Source organism: Passer domesticus, chromosome 3, assembly GCF_036417665.1.
Source record: "Passer domesticus isolate bPasDom1 chromosome 3, bPasDom1.hap1, whole genome shotgun sequence".
Taxonomy (NCBI): domain Eukaryota; kingdom Metazoa; phylum Chordata; class Aves; order Passeriformes; family Passeridae; genus Passer; species Passer domesticus.
Genome location: NC_087476.1, coordinates 60,683,269 through 60,704,548, shown reverse-complemented (window position 1 = coordinate 60,704,548; position 21,280 = coordinate 60,683,269). Strand labels below are relative to the sequence as shown.

At 39.0% G+C, this 21,280-nt stretch overlaps 1 protein-coding gene across 4 annotated transcripts in view; it reads right to left on the bottom strand.

The window, feature by feature from the left end:
• ARID1B (AT-rich interaction domain 1B) overlaps positions 1-21,280 on the bottom strand; it is a 323,681-nt gene that overhangs the window by 218,342 nt on the left and 84,059 nt on the right. For all 4 annotated transcript variants that reach the window (XM_064413401.1, XM_064413402.1, XM_064413404.1 and 1 more), the window contains exon 4: positions 6,664-6,774. In XM_064413401.1, the coding sequence (XP_064269471.1) occupies positions 6,664-6,774 (111 nt within the window). The remainder of the gene's footprint in view (positions 1-6,663; positions 6,775-21,280) is intronic.

Genomic DNA, 21,280 nt, shown 5'->3' with positions numbered 1-21,280 from the left:
TCTCATGGCTTCAAAAAACATTCCAGGAAAAAAGCTACTAATACTTTACTATTCCACTTAGAACAACACAGGCCTATTTAACTACAAGTTTTTGCAACCTTAACCACTACTGGGATCTATAATCCATTAGCAGGTTTCCCACATAAACTTCATGTAGAGGTCAGACTAAGTATTTCTTTTTGCATTTGTAAATTTTCTTGGATCATAAATTAGCCATTTTGTTATTACAGGGATGTTGTAAACATTGTAAATGTGAAGTATTTTGAATCTGGAAAAGGTGATGAATAGTCAAGTATCTTTTTTACAATACTTAGTGAAATTACTTTTTATACTTCAATAACAACATGAAACCATTCTTTTAAATAAATATGATCAATCTATCAGGCAAAATCAAGTAATTCTGTAAAGCACTAAACATAAACTAATAACAACAGGTTCTTCTCTTCACACTATAAATATTAAGAATACCTAATTCAAGCATCTGTAAGTTTGGTTTCAATGTTTCAGCTTAACCCTACATGGACAGCACATGCCCAGGGCTTCTCTGCACTATTTTAATTGTACTATTTCCCCAAAATGGGACTGGAAGTTAATGTACAAATTGACTCTAGGACAATGAGTCACTTCAACCACCCTACATGAAGTCCTGCTTTAACTGAAGTCAGATGTAAAATGTGGACTAGGACGTGGACACACAAAGTTCCCTCCCCTGATAACATCACCAATGTCAGTGGTGCTGCAGTGGCTCACACTGGTTTTGACCCATTATTCTGACTGACACAAATGGGAGGCCACATACAGAATCTGGATACAGCAGCTACAGAGCATGTTTTGCACCTCAGAAACACACAGAAATATATATACTTGATCTCTCTATACATATCTCTTGAGTGAAACTGGTTCTAGCTACAGGTTTACAAAGAATGTCAAGAGGAAAAAAAAAACCCAAAAAACCAACCTAGCAACTGCACTTGATCCAAAATTAAAATAACTTGGAAAAAATAGCAACTTCTTCCAACTCTGCATGTAATGGCTAAAAAAACCTTTGAGATAGCTTAGTCACTTCTTTGCAACTTGAAGCTTTTTTCCTTTTATTCCAGGCTTAAACAAAGTTCAGTGGGGCATCAAACTGCCTCAGTTTTAAATTACAGTCTGTACTTTAAAATAGAATGCATGCACCACATGTTCCTGAAGCTAGAGGGTGGGAGTGTTATTCACTGAAAATTGAAGGCTTGTTGAGTCAATAATCTTCTTTCACAGAGTAACAATTTTCAGCTAAAATTTCTTGACCCAAACAAAGGAAAACAAGATCATTCAGTTATTTTACAATGTTGCAGAAAAGAGAAAGGAAAAGTGGGAAAGAGGCACACCAGTTTTATCCTACTTGATGTAAAAACAGTGGAGAATTTAATTCACAAGTATTACATACTTGCATTTCTTTCTTTTTCACGGTTTACCGTACTCCCAAACAGATATTTTCAGGCAGAGACATGAACAACTTCAGGACAGATTTGCTATCATGTACTACACACATCTATCAGCTGGCAACAGCATTTGCCTCCCAAGAATGAAAAAAAAATCAATTTATAGAATTTTTTCCCTCTTCTTTCTCAAATCACAACCAATACTCTGTATTTTTAAATTTAGATCAAAATTTGTATTTGCTTACCTGTAAAGAATTCAACAAAGCTTACAAAAAAGAGGGCCACTGCACTATCTTCTTTAATACTGGTCTGTCCTTACATGAAAGGCTACAGTGGTAATTAATATTTACATGGAGGTAGTGCCCACAACCCTGATCATGATTAGGGCTTACTGGACTAAGCTGTATATAAATGTCACCAGAGTCCCTCGTCCTAGTAGTTTAATCTCTGAGAAAAGAAGAGTTACCTCCTGCTCCCAATCACAGTCGCTCAAGTAATGCTGGGAAGTGTTTTCCTGGTCTATTAAGACTTCACACATTAAAGGCATTTGTTCAGGGTGTGCTGTTGCTTGAGATGATTTTCCAAGCTACTTCATATTCTAGAAGTGGGACAGAATCTGGATTCCTAAACCCTCCCATGTATTTTCCTCATAGCCTACACCTACTGAGATCCATCAGAAATTATGCTGTTCCATGAGCCAACTGTATCTAGTTTTGGATTTAGCTCAGTACTAATTCCCAACAGAGGTCCTCTGAAATCTAATTTAGTACCTGCCTTCTACAACAAAAAAGGTGTGTCAACCAGAGGAAAAACTGTCCAGCTCTCTAAACATCTTTCAGAGGCTCATTAAAATGAGGCAGAACAGAACTGTGAAGCAGTTAATAAAATCAGGAAGGGATTGCTGATGTGTTGTTTTCCACGGTACCAAGCATAATGAAACAAGACCACTAATATCTTTAAAAAGTTTATCTGTCCAAGCAACAGTATGTATTATTTTGAGCTTTGAAGCTCATACAACTATAGATGTACAGAATCACAACCAACTTTGTCAGGTCACAGCACTGCACAAGATTCAAGTGGCATTCTACCTCCACTGCTGGCTACTGTTTTCATTTGCATTGGAATTGCTTTGCTTCAATGAAAACACCCAGTGAATAACTGATGTCATGGAACGAATCCATGAACTCTGAATTCTGAACGATCTAGCAGAGTAGTGATTCCCTCAATTCCAGATAAAATCTTGCCCTTCCAACACTGCATGACCTCCAGAAAGTGCAAGATAAACCTAAGTTATAACACTTAAGCTACATTTTCTCTACAGTTTACACGGATGCGGGTGAAGACCACCACAACCCCACCTTGTCCACAGCCTCTGTCCATGCATGCTCATGCCTCTGCACTTGCACTCATGGGGTTGCACTAAGCAGCTTAGGGAAGGGAACTGGCAGAAAATTCGCCTTACAAAAAGAAGTGAACTGTCTTCTGTCTGTCTGTGGCTCTGTGACTGCTACAGGGCCTGACTGTGAACACTGGAATCTGCTGTGCCACCATGTCTCAGCTGACAGGATGACAGCATCTTAAACCCTTCCAGCAAGATCATATAGTCATTTAGGATATGGCTAAAATCCAAGCTGCTGTGGCCCCCACTGTCTGTCCCCTTTCCCACCATAGCTACTGATTTCCATCTCCTTGTCCGAGGTGCCACTGGATGCCCATGCTGTTACTCAGTGATTCAGTCAAACACTAACCCAGAAATAGAGGGAGATTATTTTCATCTGGTTCAGTTCCCCAAATCAAATCCACCGGCCCATCCCAGGAGCAACAGTGGAGGAGATGGGATGGCACAGACAACATGTGGTGGGGCACACAGCAGAACTGCAGCTGCCCTGGCTTACAGCAGCCCAAGATGCCACAGAGCTTTTACCTGTAGGTTGCAACAAAAAAGCTTTGGCAGAAACCTGTCTTTTCAAAGCTTGGCAACCTTGGGTCATTTGACCTTATAGCTCAAAGAAGCACCTGACGCTGGGCAAAAAAGGGCCTTTTTAAAACAAAGTAAGAGTAAAAACAGTAACAGCTATCTGAAATTATTTTAATATTCATGCCAATTTTTAAAAATTATATTAATTAATGTTTTCTGCTCCTTATTGCAGCAACACAATCCAATGTGAACATTTATAAATGCACTTATTAAAGACAAAATAAAGGATTAGTCTTAATACACACACAGCCTACTGCTGACACAAGCTCCTTTACTGCAACAACAAATCTGCAGATACATCCTTCAGAAGCTTTTTCCTGTAAGTCTGCTCCAGCTTTCTCACAATAGAAAAAATGTGTGTTTTTGCTATTATCCCTTAAGTCTTGATAAATATGTTCTGTAGTAGTTGTTCTCCAGACAATTTCATTCAGGCCTCTCCCCCTTTATGCCTCCACTCTAATAGGGAACAGTTTCTGTTTATGACTTCCTTTCCTTCACAGAGTACCTAACTCCCATGTTTTCTCAAAGGCTTGAGATTTCCTTCTAATTGTGACCCCAACAAAAGTGCTTGGAGCACTATTCTGTGCAACTTTTCATTTGGGCTCTCAGTGACTCCACATGGTCAGAGACCTACAGGTCAAACCCTCCAGATATCAGAGCAGTTAGGAGAAGGAAAGCAAGCATTGTATAGAATCTGACAGGCCATTAGAAGTAGCTAATAAAGCCATATTTTGTTTGTAGCCATTTGTTACCAGCCCACATTACAAATTTGTCTGCTTTGAACTTTATGGGAACATTCATGCCAGGACTTTTATATACAATGTGTGAAGGAAACGGAACAACTATTGAGCTGTTTAGCTGTGCTTTCTGTGACACAAACCTGCTGAAAAAACTCCCCCAAAGGGTGACACAAGCCAGCATTCAGTGCTGCAGAAAGTGGCCAGCTCCTCTTCGAATCCATCAAAGGGAAACTCTTTTTTTAAAGCCACATCAGAGAAAACCATTCACCATTTAGTATTACATCTCTTTTGTTGTTTTTCGACACTTGTATAAGCTTGCTATATAGCTGCTGTGATTTTACACAATGCCCTTAAGAAATAAAAAGATAACGGGCAAATTGTATAAATACCAGAATACCATGAAACAAGACATAACAAAATTTTATTAAAAGCCTAACACCGCTGCTATAATTTCAAGCTTCACTGTACAGAGACAATGTACTGACTACTACCCTGAAGAACCACATTACCCAAAAACAAGCTTAAGAAGCCATATTGAGTATACCAAAATGACGCTAACTAGGAATACTGAACAAGAAACAGTGATCAAGGGTTTTCATAAGCAGTCTAAAACAGAATACAGAACTCTCCTGCTTCAGGGAAAAACCACCATGTTCAAACCATTACCCCAAATAGACTTATATTAAAGCTTTTAATGTATGGATCATCAAAAAAACCCCTTGTTGCTGCATACAAAGAATTGAAGTTGTTTTTCAATTTGAAAAACAAAACAAACAAAAACGCCACACCAACACCAAAATACAGAATTACAGTATCCTCCATTCCCCTCCACATGAAAACAGCAGTGTTTTTTGAGTGTATGAAGTGTTCTCAGGTTATGCATCAAAGCTTTTCAGTAATTAGGAGTCTCAGTAACAGCATTCGGGACCAACTTAGAGTTTAAGCTCTGTGGCCAAAATGGTTAACATTCACTGTTAATACAACCAGCTTACTCATACCTAGAATAATTATGAGCTACTAAATATACCAAACACTCTGGGACACAGATAATACCCAATACTCTGCTTAAATATCATGATGCTGGAGATAGGACAGAGCATGGATTAAAAGTAGGACAATTGTTTAAGAAAAAACACGTCAAATTAGCTGAACATTAGCTGATAAATAACTTTACTTCTCTCTACCCTAATAAACACTGTTCATAAAAAACTGGGAGATAAAAAGTCCTTTAGAGTATCCCTGCTTTTTAAACTAGGTAGTTGTTGCCAAAATAGTTCAATGTCCACAGAAGCTACTATTTTTAAGGTAACTGTCAGCATCCATTTTTGAGAACTGTTCAGACAAACTAGTCTTTTTAAAAAAGGGCTCCTGAAAACTGTCAAATTAATACTAGGTTCAAAGCAAATGGGTATCTTTTCTCATACCAGTTTCCATGGCTTCTCCTGAGACTTGCATGTCTCAAATGTCATGTAAAGAATTTGCAGCACATGTACTCTCCTAGGTGCCAAAGATATAACTTTAAAATGCTATGAATATGTTTATTGCCCTATTTTTAGGGATTTACAATTGTGCCATGTGCCAGAGGTAATATATACAACATACTACCAGATTTCACAAATAAATGTGATATCTTGATACAGTAAACTTTTCAGAGAGATCTCTCTGCCAACTGCAAATAAATACATATCCAGTGAACCGCGGGAAGTATCTTACATGTTTCTGATACATTATTCCAAACCAGAGATCACATAGTTTATATAAAGTTTTCATCATTTAAGCTGAACATATTCTGGTTGGTTGAAATTTATGCTGGTTTCTACCAAAAAACAAGAAAATCCCCAGCACAAGGAGCACAGAGAGACAAGGCCAAGTACTTTGTCCATTACAGGACCTTCAAAAATGCAAGCAGCTGCAATGTCTTCACAACATATATTCATTTGTGCTGTTTCCCCCACAGCAGAATGTGTAGAGCTCAGAAAAGCTGATAACTATTAGTCCAAAATAATCTCCTAATAAAAAAATCAACCTAGCCTAAGTATTGCTGTCATTTCTGCTTCTACACTTGGGTAGTAATAGATATTACCAGAATTAACATGTCAAACTCATTACTGATTATCAGGGTTTGGAACAGACAGCTCTTGGTAACAGTATTCTAAACCAGAATCTACTGAAAACATTTGGAAAAGGACACAGAAAAAAGCCTCCTCCTCACCAGATTGGTTTGTGCAAGTATGGAATTCCTAAAGTTAAAAAATCAATCAATTTCCTCTATGCAAATACACATGCACAGAAGCACAGAACATGCATGTGCATAAATAGTGCTGTTCTGAACCAGAACAAGCCTACACCAAGTTCACTCACATACAAGCTATCTCTTCCCATATTTTTAAAACCAGTTTTTCATCAACCTTATTTAGTATTTCTTCTTTCACTACTTCTTATCTGCTCATCCCAGATGCAATGAACTGGTATGTAAAGTGCTTTCAATTTTAAAATACTGAAATAAACATTATTTTCTTACTGGTAAGCTCGATGGTCTTTCTTGCTGGATTAGATTCAAGTCTTCATGGTTAGGCTTTCCTGGGGCCATAGGGGGTTGAGATCTGGTTCCATAGCCTTCCTGAGACATGTCCTGCAACAACAGTTGTAGAAGAATTATTAACCTGACTCAGTAATTATAATTAAATCTGCATCATGGAAGGGTGAAAATAAAACAGCTGAGTGCTGATGGTTTTTTTGATCTGAATTTTTACTAGTTAAACCTTTCTGATAGAAGTATCAGGTCCACACAGGTACTGCTAAGACATGTGCTGTTTGTTAAGAAAACCAGGCAGCTGAGATGCATGCCAACAACCACCAGGGAATCACACCACTGGAACATGGAAAACACACAAAACCAAACCACTTAAACAACCCTATTTTACTGTAAGAGAGTTAGTAGCAAGCATAAACATTCGTCCTACTCTAAGATGCATTCTCAAGCGTTTTAATAAAGTACTGAGGCAGGGAAGACCGGACTTGGAAACAGGATCCCAATCACGCTGTGTAATCAGACTCCTGTAACAACCCTGGATTTACCATCGGCACTACTGGCGCAAATTTCAAACCCTGGCCATCAGGTCATAGCACACAGCACAGTCACTGCATCTGCTGGAGGCACATTCTGTTTGAAGGGTTAGAGGGCACATGTATTTGACCAAGCACAGCTCCAAAGCTTGTACCAGTAACCTGGGGATTTTCCTCCCTACACAGGCCCAACCAGTCGTAGTTAATGGCCCAACACAACACCCACCATGCATGGATGGGGGGAGCAGTGAAACCACCTCCTGGCCTGCACCCCATCTCCCACCCCCAGCACAAGCTCATATCACACACAGAGATACTTGCCCATTGCAAAGCCTTAAATTCAGGCTTCATTTTAGCTTCTATAGCAGCTTCTACACCAGCTTCTTTAGGGAAAACAACAGAAAGCTCAATACTGACTTCAGCATGTATAACTGGCAGGGAAAGTTGAAGAACCAGTTCCTGCTAGAAAAGATATCTCACCTTTTTCTTTGTTTTTAAATTATTTAACTCTCCTCTCCCCTTCCTTAGTTTACCACCAGTTCAGTTTGCTTCAGCCACCCTAAGGCATTCAATTTGGTGGCATACCTGAAGCAGGCAGGAGCTGCAAGGCACAGAAGGACAGGGCAAGCTGCCTTTTGCCCCACCCCACCATCACCCTGCTGCTGCCTGTGCAGGGCTGCTCGGGCAGCCAGTGCCCACAGCCACAACTGCGGCTCACGCACAGACTCCAGAAGGCAGCTGGCTGGCAGAGCAGGAAAGCTTTCTGTCTCTGGTTTTAGCCCAGCTTCTGACAGAGAGAAATTTGTTAACAACTGTACCATTTCCATTCAGCCCTTTCCACCCATTTGGACTCTCACAGATTATTTTAAGGGATGCAGAAAATTCAATGGGGCTAATTAAACAAACCCCAGCAAACCTGATACGATATAAACCCAGCAATAAATGGCCCTATCCCTAAGCCTGTGCCAAGTAAAATCAAGAAACACTTAAAAGGCCAGCACTTCAATGTGGTTACCAGCAGAGGGTAACAATTAGGCTTAAGGGTGACAAAGGCTGATGGCTGAATGATTATTATCCCCTGTGACCCCCCGCACTCCCTCCCGCCCAGATTTCCACTTGTCACACAGCTCTCCTGCTGCGCACACCAGCAGGTTCCTGTGGATTAACAGTGAGGTTTAAAATCAACAAATGGCACAAGGCCTCCATTCAGCAGCCTTCACCCCAGTACAAAGGAGTAGAAAGGTGCAGGACAGCTTCACAATAGGCAAACAAATGAGCAAACCTCTGCTTTCCTTTTTATTTAAAATTGTGCACGCACACACACTCACCACGCTCACGCACGCTGGGGCTGTCACTACACAGGCATTCCCAATAAACCCAGCAACCCCAGATTTCAACTTCTAATTCAGCATTCAACACTGTTCTTCCTAATTCTTAAAAAATTACACCAAATAAAAACCACTTGTCAAAACAACAACAACAACAAAAACCACACAGCTATACCAAGAGTGATGAAAAAGGCTAAATGGAATATTCAGTTTAGGAGACGTCACTGTAGAAACACAATTGTTCCTATTTCCAAACAGACACGACAGGATTTTGCTGGGAAGCAAAACATGTTTTTTATATTTTGAAAAATCAAGAGCCAGTACTTCCTTACAGTGTACCAAGCATGGGTTTTCCCACATGTTTGCAAGACTTCAACCTTGCTTCCTACTGAAATTTCCAGGGAGACCAGAGCAGGAGAGAGAAGAGAGAGCATGCTTACTCATGAGAAACACGGCAGATTGAATGGAATTTACTTTTACCTGGTATTTGGAGACTATGTATGAAATGTCTTTCCACACACTGAAGAGCACATTAAAAACCCCAGACACAACACCCTTTGTCTTTTGAAATGCACTGTTTTCATAGAGCTTTCCTTTCTGTCTGTAGAAAAATCAAATCCATTTGCTCAGTTGTAGGTGAGGTTTGCAAACACACAGACATTTGTGTTTGTTAATGATGCAGGCACCTGTGCACTCCAAATGGGACTGAGATTACAAACTCTTTCTTACATTCTCTGTAAAGCTATGTAGATACTTGGATCACTAGAAACTAGGAAAGCTGCTCTTGAGAAATAAAGGATAAGTTTGCTCTCAGTAAGCTGCAGGCTTGGGAATCTCCCAAATGAAATATGCATGGGACTGTGTGTATAATTTTATCTGTTTATACACATGTATTGTCCAATAAAAACAGTCCATTTATATCCTAAACATAATGATTAAATAATAGCATATTTCACTAAGAGGTTGGCTTCATAACCAAAGTAGTGCTTAGTATCATTTTCACTGAAAAACAGAAGAGAGAAAATCCCTACTGCCTTTCTTCAGTTCTGCATTTGGAAATTTTGTTAACATACAGCATATTACAGAATAGCTACAACAGATTTTGAGAGATAAATAAGAAATAAGGACAGAAGTATTAGAGTAAATTGTCTGTCACGGAGGAAATGCATGGAATTGGCAATTCTCACAGCTTTGAAAGGTCATTTTTCTTCCTAGCATCTAGGAATGGATTTATCGGGGACTGAAGAGAGGGAACATAAGGGGAAGAGAAACATGTTACCACGTGTTGTGCTACAGTCATGGCTGAGGAATTCCCCATTGATACTGAAACTCAGTCTTCTCCTGGGATTCCTGATTTTTTTTTTTTTGTTTGATTCCCAGCATTTCATCCATCATTGACATCAGCTTTCAAAATAAAGCTTATGACTTTTTATGAATCACAGAAAATCCTTCCTCTCATAGATGAACATGTGTGTAAGACAGAAACCCAGGCTTTTATAAACAGAAGGCTACAAGTTTCCACTCAGAACTTCCTAACTTGGCACAAACCCAATCATATCATAGCTGTTACAGCACAAACTGTCAACAAAGTTGTAAAATAACTAAAGTCAGGGTTTCCCCCATCAGATTTTAGAAAAGCACAAGGACAAATAATCAGCAAGTCATAAACATATACTCAAAATAGTTGAGGTTTAGACTTTTTTAGACTTCCAAAAACACATTTATGATTAAAATAGGTAGACAAGAAAAAAGAACTAGACAGAGACTAAAGGCTATATATTGGGTAGACTGTTCAGAAATTGATCTATAAACAATGATTATATTTGGGAAGCAATAATAATAACTAGAACCAATTGCTTTTAATTCACAGAGCCTGGACTAGTTATTCATCTCCTATTTACATACACTTTCAGCTTTTTCTGCAAATTGAAGTATACGGAGCTCAAGATTAGTGTAGTCTAATGAGTAAGGAAGGGAACGGGATATTTTCAACCCTCTTGTTCTCTGTTACTGTATTCATCTCACAGACTTTCAAAGTCTCTAATTCTGGTGTGGGATTTCACTGCCACAGAGGTTTAAAGTGACGGAGTGAGCCTACATACTGGCTGGCAATAAAGTCAAAGGCTCCTTGTTCCTGCCTCCCACAATTCTTGCAGCTGGACACACATCCCTTAGTTTGTATTAGCGGTCTTTATTAGACTACTTTGTTAGATGGTGCAACTTAAAACTTGCCAGGTAAGTAACCCCTTCCCCTTCAGCTTCATCATGGCTTACTGAGTCGAGCTGGCCTTGGGAAGGGTTGGGTGAGCAAGAGAGGAAGGAAACTTCCCTTCTTTGGCAGCAGCCAGCCATGAGCCTGCTCCACACTTGCAGGAGTCAATTACACTGCAACCACTTTGGAGCAGGCCACTGCCAGACAGCTTTTTCCCTTTTTCATGTGCAATGGTAATTAGTGTCATGCTTTCATTCTCTAGCTGGACCTAGCCTAAGACAAGCAAGCCTGTCCACATGGATGTGTTCTCTGCAAATCTGAATGCATACAGCACTGAAAATGATTGAAACCATGTAGATGCAATGCACATTTGTTTTAAGTTTTGCCGAAGAAGATTAGATCTAATTATAAAATAGTTTAAATTATTTTTAATGGAAAATGAAAGCATAGTGAAAATATTAATGTTTGAGGGAAAACCACATTTAAAGGAGGGTTGGGTGAGAAATGTCATTCAGGCTTCATTCACTTCTACTGCAATGAGTTTCAGAGGGATAACATGACCACCCAGGAAGATAAGTACCATGATGGTTAAATAGAAAGAAGATAATTTATTTAAAATAATATGCTAGAATTCAATCTGGAAAAAACTCATTAAAAACTATTTTAGCCCATGTTCTTGATTCAGTGGGTTAATCTTAAGAACACTTCAAGTGTGAGAGCAGCAAATTCTATAGCAATGTGACAACAAGCAAAACTGAAAACAAATGTTAATTCTTTTCCTTTTTTTGCCTCAGACCACTTGAGAATGGAAATCAGAACCCAGTAGAGCAGCCAAGAGAAGTGGACAGCCCTACAGTACAAGAGTATTTTACTCGTCTCTGAAGGAATACTGCTGAACAGAAGAAGCCAAGTGATATGTTAGGGGCTATGCTAGAAGGATATGCCATATTAGCAGTCAACCAAGCATCTGTTCATTCTGTGTAGATAAATATGTATCAACACATCTCCCCTATTTCCACCTTCTGTACTAACAGATTACAATAAAGAAAAAAATTACTTACCAGAATGGTGACATATCCCTAAACAGCCAACTTCTAGCCCAACCCTAATACCTAACATGTAAACTCCCAAGTTATATATTCTCTGGTAGCACAAAACTGACAACAAAGGCCAGCCAATCTGTTAGAGCAATATTGTAGGTAAGGCTGCACTCAGAAAAAAATGTTATGCCCAAAGGCACAGGCAACAGAGTCTCACGCAAGCAGCCCTGCAGGGAACAATCCACTAAGGACAAAAGAGCAGAAAAATTTGCTTGAATCCTGGCCAGATGGTCTGCAGAAGTCCTGCAGGATGTAGATGGACTCTTGCAGAAGTCCTTGGGTCAAGAAGAAATACATACATATGTATCTTGAATTTTATGAATCAGAAATGGGGAAGGAAAAAATTAAACAGAAGCCTACAAAGTCTTGAAGAAAATTGCTACCTTGCAGCTGGAGATCACTGTACACAAACAGAAAGCAAGTCTTTGCTGCACAGGAGGAACAGGTGATTGCAGGAAAAAACATTGTTCTATTGGTCCTATCGCCTATTACACCAACAAAAAAGAAGAGCGTGCTAACCACCGGAGGTGGATTACCAATGCAGTCTGGTAATCCTCTTAAACACGCGAGTCTGTGTTTACGTGATGAACTGAATAAACCCTGTTCACAACCAGAACACATAAATCACTTCAAGCAAACCCTCTACCACCACCATGGAAAGCTGAATGGATACAAGGAAAGCAGCAGTCCTAAAGAATGGCAACCTCCCCGCAACACACTGACACTATTTTGCTGACTGCTATGTCAGTGGGACCAGCAAGCAGCAACTGCAGCTCTTTCAGGTCATTATCTTTTGCCCATAGTCAAGCCAGGCCTGGAACATGCCATCAGAAATAAAGACGATACTCTGCCTCCCCAAGTTAACTTTGGTCTTCAACATCTCTACAGGTACTAAAGGGAATCAACAACTTCAGAAAATTGCCAAAGCGAAGTAGCCCCTTCCTTTTCAAAGAGGATAAATTAATCCAGAAATCATAACTAATCTGCAAGACAAAAATCCTACCATGTACATGGAGACATTTGGAAAGCCTGCCAGTTTGTATGCCTCAAGTGTTGACCAATCATTGTCCATAAGACACCTCATCACCTTCTTCAGTGTTATTAATACTGTCCCTTCAAAGATATCTGCAGTTTCTTTCTAAAACTTACTATATCCTAGACGTCCTTTGTTAGGCTGATTAAAAAAAATATTTAAAATGGTAACATAATTTTCTCCCTTCATGATCCCAGTTATCATCAAATGTCATCTAAAGTAAGTTGTAAGACACTGCAGAGGGAAGAAAAGAAATACACTATGCAGCAGTTGATGCAAAAGATACTTAGGTGAGCAAATATATTACTGAGGGTCAGCTCATCAGAATTCTCAGGAAGTTATTAGCAAGTCAGACTACCTATCCAAAGCTTTTTGCTCTAGAATACACTGAAAACATTTTAAGCACAAACACGGTCAAAAAAACCTCCCTACATCTTACAGGAAGATTTTTTTGTTTGGACAACAGCTTCTAGTCACATATTAGGTAACCTGAGCAAACTAACAAGCCAGAAGGGTCTTTCTTCCTCAACGCTCTAGTCCATTTTCACATGTGTCTTGCTATATGGCCTCCAGGAGCCACATTAAGCAAGTGATGCAGGAAGAGCTCCAAGATGAAATCATTCTCAGAAACCCTGATCTTGCTTTTCTCTTTTGCCACTATTGCATTCCATGGATCACAGAGCATATCAATAGTGGATTTAATCAGAAACAAGACATTTCTTCTCATTTTCCTCTCTCATACTTGTAACATGCCACAAGAAAAATAGGCCAGTTTGATGTTTGTATTAAAATGTGACTGTTGCACACTGCACAACCTGATAAACAGCTGTCAGCTCTTCATTTACAGGCAAAAAAGGTAGGATTTCGTTCTACAGATCAAAAGTTCCAGTGTAAATAAAGGATGAGAGCGAGTCCAAAGAAGCAATCTGAGAAATGTAACTTGGAAGTGGGGGGTAAAATGATCATTTTATTTCCATTCATTTTCCCATGTTTACAGAGTTTTTTTGACTTTTCCTAAAAAACCCACAAGGCTTGACAGTCCAACCACGCTTTCATTTTCTACAACCCCTCCTTCCTCTCCCTGCCATTTTTTCACTGACAAAGCTATATTTAAAACAAAACAGAACAAAAAAGATTTTTAAAAAAGAGGCCTGGCTGGTTTTGCATGTTCTATTCTTTCTAGTCACTTGGGACAGACTACTATGTTAATGTGATGACTTACAGATTTTGTGCCATCCAGCATCCTGCCCTGCCACACTAGTCCTTCCTAAAATTCCAGAATCGCTTCAGCAGACCCGAGACGCGAGGCTGGGCTGAGAAACAGTTCTGCACCCCAAAGAAACAGCTAAACCCGGTGAAAGGTGGGAGAGGGGCAGGATTTAAAACCTGCCATTTCTTTCAACTCAGCTGCTGCAGAAGCAGAGAGCTGGGGGGCTCTGTGCCCCAGAGGGCAGAGCCTGCCCCAGAGTGCCTGCTGCTGCCGAGGAAGCTCTCCCAAGCATAAGGCTCGCTGGCAGAAATGAGGTCAGAGCACTGCCCGCAGCTTACAGCAGAGCTGAAAGCCTGAAGCCAGCTTACAGAATAAAGAGAAAAGCTGCACCGAGAGCAGCTGCTACCTCAAGGCTAATCGAGCTAGGTACGTAAGGATGAGACTTCCTCACTCAAGACTGGGAAACATTACTTCAGTGTTTTCTTAGGGGCACGTCTGTGTCTGTGCTTTGAGGTAGAAGCCAGGACTTCATCTAAAGACTCATGAAAACCTGCAAATCAGTGAGGAAGGGCTGCAAAACATCACTGAGGTTACATTAAAAAAAAAAAAAAAAAAAACAACAGAATAGAGATGTTTTCTTCCTAGTCCCTGTCCCTCATCTATAAAGCTATATTGTATAACAGACAATTTATATCCACTGACACCTGCTAACTTACCCTCTAATACTCCACCACAGAGAGCCCTTATATACAAACTGAAAGGAGATTTACCTACTATTTTATCAACAGTACAATCATAGGAGAAGGAACTAAAGCTCAGATGCAAAAAAGTCTGTAATAAACTTGGTAAAGAAGGTATTCTCAACTGGTCCCTGCTGTTTGAGTTAACTTTGGTTTTCAGTATGTGAAAGTGTTGGTGTGTTACATTCGGGGCTGGCTACTGGCAGTAGAGAATTAGCTGCATTGCCATCCTCCCTTTCTCTGCAATCTGGGAAGCCACAGAGTATCTGTGCAAAAATCTTTAAATCCAGCCCACCACACTGAACAATATCTTAGTCCAAGGAGTGGAAAAAGAACCAAAATTTCCAAAAGGAAGCACCCACCAGTAGAAGCAATTCAACGGACTGCACAATACAACAGTTTAAACCAACAGCAGTAAACTATTTCTCTATTCTTTTGAGATAGAAAAGTCTTCACTGCCATCACCACAACCACAAAGATTTTCTCAAAAGAAAATATTCCCAGCTGGGCTGCTGCTGGGAGTGGCAGGAGGAGGGGGTACGAGGGTGGTGGACAAATGAAAGTGGTGAAAACCTAGAACTCTGAGAACAGACCACTGACTACTCTTTAATATAGCAATGAAAAAAACCAGTGATGTTCATTAAAAGTTGGTAAAGGATTACTAGGTAATAAAGCAACAAAGATCCTCTCTTTTTTTGTGAGGGTGAAGGAGAACAATCTTCTTGAATTCTATAGGCAGAGACCCAAATCCCAGACTGGTTATAATTGGTTATTTAGCTTTCTACCTACAAACATGCATGTGGAAGATAGCTTCTTGGCAGTCAGGGATAAACACGAGCAAGACACAAAGAGAGAGGCTGTGTTCTTCCAGAGCTTGATTTATTGAGGGACAGCTCACCAAGACCAACAGTTGTTCTCCTCTCTTCCGCAACATAAACACCAAGTAGTTTTGTCAACATTTAAAGGTAAACTTGTTTTTTAAGTGGTATCTTATTTATTTTGATTTGCTATTTCATTCTTTGTTGTACATATCTGATTGCAACAACTAAAACACCCTGTAACAATTCATCTGCATGCTCCAAATTCTATTTGAAATCCTACTACAGTACGAAAGGATAATGAATGCATATGAAATGTATACTGGTCAATATTCAGATAATACATTGTCTCAACAGCAAAATCCCAATGCTAAATGCAGAAAATTAAATATATGTACACTGAACAGCTTCAATTATTAAAGAAAATGCATGAAGCCAAAAAAAAATGCAGTGTTAGATTTTATGCCAGGAATATTAACAAACTTATTTTCCCTGCCTCTGAGGAAAATAATGTGTGTTAATTTAAAGGCCATAAGAGAATATTGCTATATTGCAACTGGCCGTGAGGTGCAATTTACAAGACCACTGAAATCTGGAATATATACTGCCCATACAGAACTAAAAAACCAAACCAATCAACCAAACAGAACAAATAGTGAAAAAAATCCCAATCACTTAGATTTATTAGTAATTTTTAGACTTTACAACTTGATCATTTAATTCTGAATGCTATTCTATTTGCATTTTAGATTTTTTCTTAGAACAGCATTTGTACATTCTTTATATTCTAAAATATTTGCGTACATAACTTGTCAATGAACAGCCATCAGATTAGTGGGTTATAAAATAAATGACAATTACATGATCAGGTATCTTCTGATAAACTCACTATTCTGTATAACTAACTGCAACATTTCAAAGGTATGGATAAAATTATTTATGGGATATTAACTTATCTCTCAGAATAATGTCAAAAGAAAACTCTCCTTGAGCAGTAAGGAGAGCGGTAAAGGTGGCAACAATAGTTATCATCACTAATCTCCTATAACAAAACAGTTTTTATCAGCCCGCATTCTAGTATTTTTACTATCAAGTTGATTAATTGACTCCTATGCTAATATCTAAATGCCAAGCAATTAATGGCACTGAACTATAGATGGCTTTTCTTTGCTCTTGTAGAGTTATTTTATAAAGCAAATGCAATTCTGTCACGTCACTGATTTAATGCAGGCTTTGTGAGGTTAATATTCCAAACCAATTGCAAAATAAAGAACTGCTTTAATTAACCTTCTCTGATTTAAATACTGGGAGAAATCAGAACTCAGAAACTTTAAATAATATCACCATCATAACAACAACAATACTTTGTGGATCAAAGCCAAACCACCGATTTGAGAACTTTAAGAAATACATTTGTACACGTGTATCTTACTGTGCTTCTAAACTCATTAGAAAGACCTTTCTCTAAGCATAGCATACTAAATCCATGATTAATTTTACATAGTTTTTGTAGTTGAGCTGAAAAATATTTCCTTTTAAGATTATTTACTTACAAATACTGAAGTTTTTAGTTTGAACAAATGATTCAGCACCCCTGCTTTTTGCACTAGAATACTTTGTGAAGATTTTTGTTATGGACATAGGACACTGCTCACTAAATCTACAAACTGATTGCACGTAAGTAACTGACACTTAAAGCAGCAAAACAGGACTTCCCTTTTCCTAGGAGATTAAGTTTTCACTCTTTCCAATTTAGCTGAAGGGAGGCTTTTATTGCCAGAGTTTCTCTATGATATTGTATGCTAACTTAATTTTAGTACATGAAAAAAATCAAGACTCAGGCCTTTCAGCATTGCATATCTTTCAAGCACAAAAGCTGCAATATGTCCGCCAGGCTCAGAATGACACAAAAACACAGGAATAAAAATGAAAAACCAGCAGGATACAGGTGGTTATGAACATTCCTGCCAAACAGGTTTGCAACATGCGCTGACCTATCTCCCCTGACTATCCGGCCAGGTATCACCAAACCCCCATCAGCAGCAGATGCCTGAAGAGGTGCACTTGCAGGTTTCTCAGGAAAAGAAAGCTGACCTTCAGAATTCCTCCTTTAAATGGAAAAGCCTGCTTTCAGCAGAAAACCATTAAGAGATGAAGACAGCAAAAGAACATACATACTGAGAAAATGTTTAACTACAATGAGCGAACTTGAAACTGAAGGTGCTGTTCAGTTGTTGAGACAACTCAGAGGCAAACAAATTCTTTCACTGACAGTCCTTTGGAAGATTATAAAACAGAAGTATAAACAAGCTTGCTACATTTTATACATGAACAGTAGTACCACTTTGCAAGATAAAGTACTTCTCCTTTCCCAGTAGTACCACTTAACAAATCCAAGTTACTACAAAGACAGCTATGTGTAAGGAGCAGTTACACATGCTAACTTTAACAGCTTCAGGCCTAACAGCCTGGAGTTGGATTTTTATTTGCATAAATTGACCACAATCTCTGTAAACACTCTCTTTAAAATAACAGGGCCAAGAAAGTCTTCTCTAAATCTGAATGCAGATTTTTGGGTTTGGTCAACAAGCCTTCAGCAAAAACAAGCCTGCACTACTGTCACTGCTGCTCTGTGCTATGCCCTCTATTTTGTGTTTGTGCTCAGGTGTGAGTTTACAGACAATTATACTTTCTTCTTCTGCCTGACTCTATTCCTTCTAGCTACTTGGCTCTGGAAGATTATTCTCCAAGTCTGACAAAGTAGCACCTATTAAGATCTTATAAACACAGAGAGAAATCACAGAGAAAAAAAAAGAGAGAGGTTTGACATATTTCCTGGAATGATACAAGCAATGATGAGCAAACAGAGCAGAGATATTGTCCCAAATGGACAATAATCAGCCATTCCCACTACTGGGAGAAGATGTGGCATAGGAGTCAGTTTCACTAAACTCCTGAGCTGAGCTAAGTAACCTCCACCAGATAAATAGCCTTATGCTTAACACTTATTTGCTATCACGGCATCATGATTATGAAATAAGACTTTATAAAAGCAGAGATCTAACTGGCAAAGATTTCAATCAGTTGAACTCATTGAACCTACAAGGCATCAAACCCCTCTTGTCCTTCCTCAAAATATAATGTGCTTAAGAAAGGCTTAAAAAGGATAAATCAGTTTTATGCACAAGTTCAATACGGTTCCTAAGTAAGTTCAATACGGTTCCTAAGTACTTCAACAGTTCTTAAATCGCTTCAGTGCTCAGCAGGTGCTGGTCACTGGTAACTTGACTAGAAGCTAGGATTTAAGCTGTGGTGTGCCAGTTTGGAAGCCATTTGCTGAAAGCCTACTTCCCTCCCCTGCTCTCCCCAAGGCCAGTCAAGCTGTGACACAGATGCAAGAAGCCAATACTGCACTTTGCCTTTTGGTATCTATCTCGCCTCTCTGAAGCACGTTGGCAACAGAAGGTTCAGTGTACCAAAACTGATGCCTTCATACAAAGTAATACTGTTGGTGTTCCTTGTCTCTCATTTCAGCTCCCCCCATAAGAGAGACTGAAATGGCTGGCAAAGTGTATATATATATATATATATGTATGTATACATGTATGTATATATGTGTATATATGTGTGTGTGTGTGTATATATCTCTATGAGTTCTTAGTGTCATGAACCTGGGGTTATATGTTTCACAGGAATTACTTAACCATAGTACCTCTTCACTCTGGAAAGAATATAATTGCTCCTAAGCTAAAAACAAGTCCAGCATTTCAGAATGGAGTGAGTGTATACTGAGCACTAGACATCTCTGTTGCTGAGATGACAAAAGCTGTGAAGGATTTATGGTACACAACAAGCAGTGGTGTCAGCCACCGCTGCTGACAGCAGGCAACTATCTCTTCTAAACATTAAATTTGATTATGAGTTCCCATATAACTGTAATAGTCAACTTCCACAAAGAATACTTTCCCATATGCCTAGCAGCAAATGTCAGATTAACATACAAGCTTGTTCTTTCCCAGATTTCCTGTGGTTCATAACCCAACAAATATTAAGTGCAACCACTCATCTAGCGGTAGAAAGATTACAGACACCAAGGTTTAAAAAGGACAGAAGGACAAATGATTTTTATTACAACTTTTAAGACATGCGCAGCTGTATGGTAGTCCTTAAAACAAATTTAAGTCTGAAGGATTTGAGACTAAACTACAGTACAGCTGACTGCTAGTTCTGTGCCAATTTCTAATAGCTTAAGAGTGAAGATTTTACTATAAAGAGTAATTGCATTGAGGTACACCAATTTGAACTCACTGAGGACTGTCTGTATTACTTACTACTGAATTTGATATTTGCATGTACAACAGTTATTCCTATTATTACAACACTATTTTTGTACAGTGTTACACCCCAAAACAGCTTGACAATGTTAATTAACATGTTGCTTATTATAATGTTTAAAGAACTTTAGCAGCTCGCATTGAATTTAAAAACAATACTTCATCTTCATTGTACCAAAATCACTTTAATAATTTGGTGCATTTTGCCACAATACAATTTGTTCTGTTTTCATGACAGTCATACAGATTGGACATGAAAACAGATTAATTAGTTTCACATTTTGTTCACATTTTCAAAGACTGTTTCAAATCAGGAAATGTTTTATCTGTCCTACCTTGCACTGACTCAACACTAGAAACAGATGTCTGCAAAAGAACTTTCTCATCATCATCTCAGGCTCAAAACTGAGACTAATTCCAACCACTGATCCCAGTTTAGGGAAACATAGAGAAGTCCCTTATGGAAGTATCAGTGGTCTCCAACCCTCTGCGTGGAGAGACTGACCAAAGTGTCACCAGAGATGCTCCCCACCTTCTCATGTGCGCTGCCTTCCTGCTTCAGATGCCTTTCTACTTGGGACTACTAAAGCAATTCACAAATTCCTACTGGCCTGAACTGCATTTGTCCCCTGGCCCAGTCTCAGGAAAAAAAGCCCCACCAGTTAGTCTTGCTCTTTATTCGTCCTATACAGTTTGCATTGGAAAAAAAACCTCCCCAAGATCAGTAGGTAAGGTATATTATTCTGGGGGGCAAACAAGGTTTTGGTCAGCTTTTAGAACAATTAAATAAAACCTGTGAGACAGTGAGAGAGTGCTTTTTGTTTGCTTGTTTATAAAACATTTTCTCCTTTTAAGTAAAAGCAGACTAAAGAGTAAGCCTGAACTACTTAGAAAAACCCATAGTAACCACAACAAATGAAGTACAAACACACAGTTAACCAGAATGACCAATGCCCCAGAAAATGGCACATGCATGCCCCACCTCAAGGACCTGCCACCCTTTTTTCCCATTTAATCTTATGCCTGTGTGTGAAAAAAGGGATCAGCATTCTATTCTGGAAACTTGCAAGCAGAGAGTTTCCAGGAAGGTGTAAAACAAAAGATGACTTCATTCAGGGTAACAGCAGTAGGTGTAGAATAAAATCACTATTTTTGTTTAACTAAGAGTGAGACCATAACTATTTTGCAGACCCATTTCATCTGTCAGAAATTGATACAATCCCAGTTCATAAAATAGCACAATAAAGCTTAAAGGCACGATTCTATCTTGGTACATATGAACACATGCTACATAAAG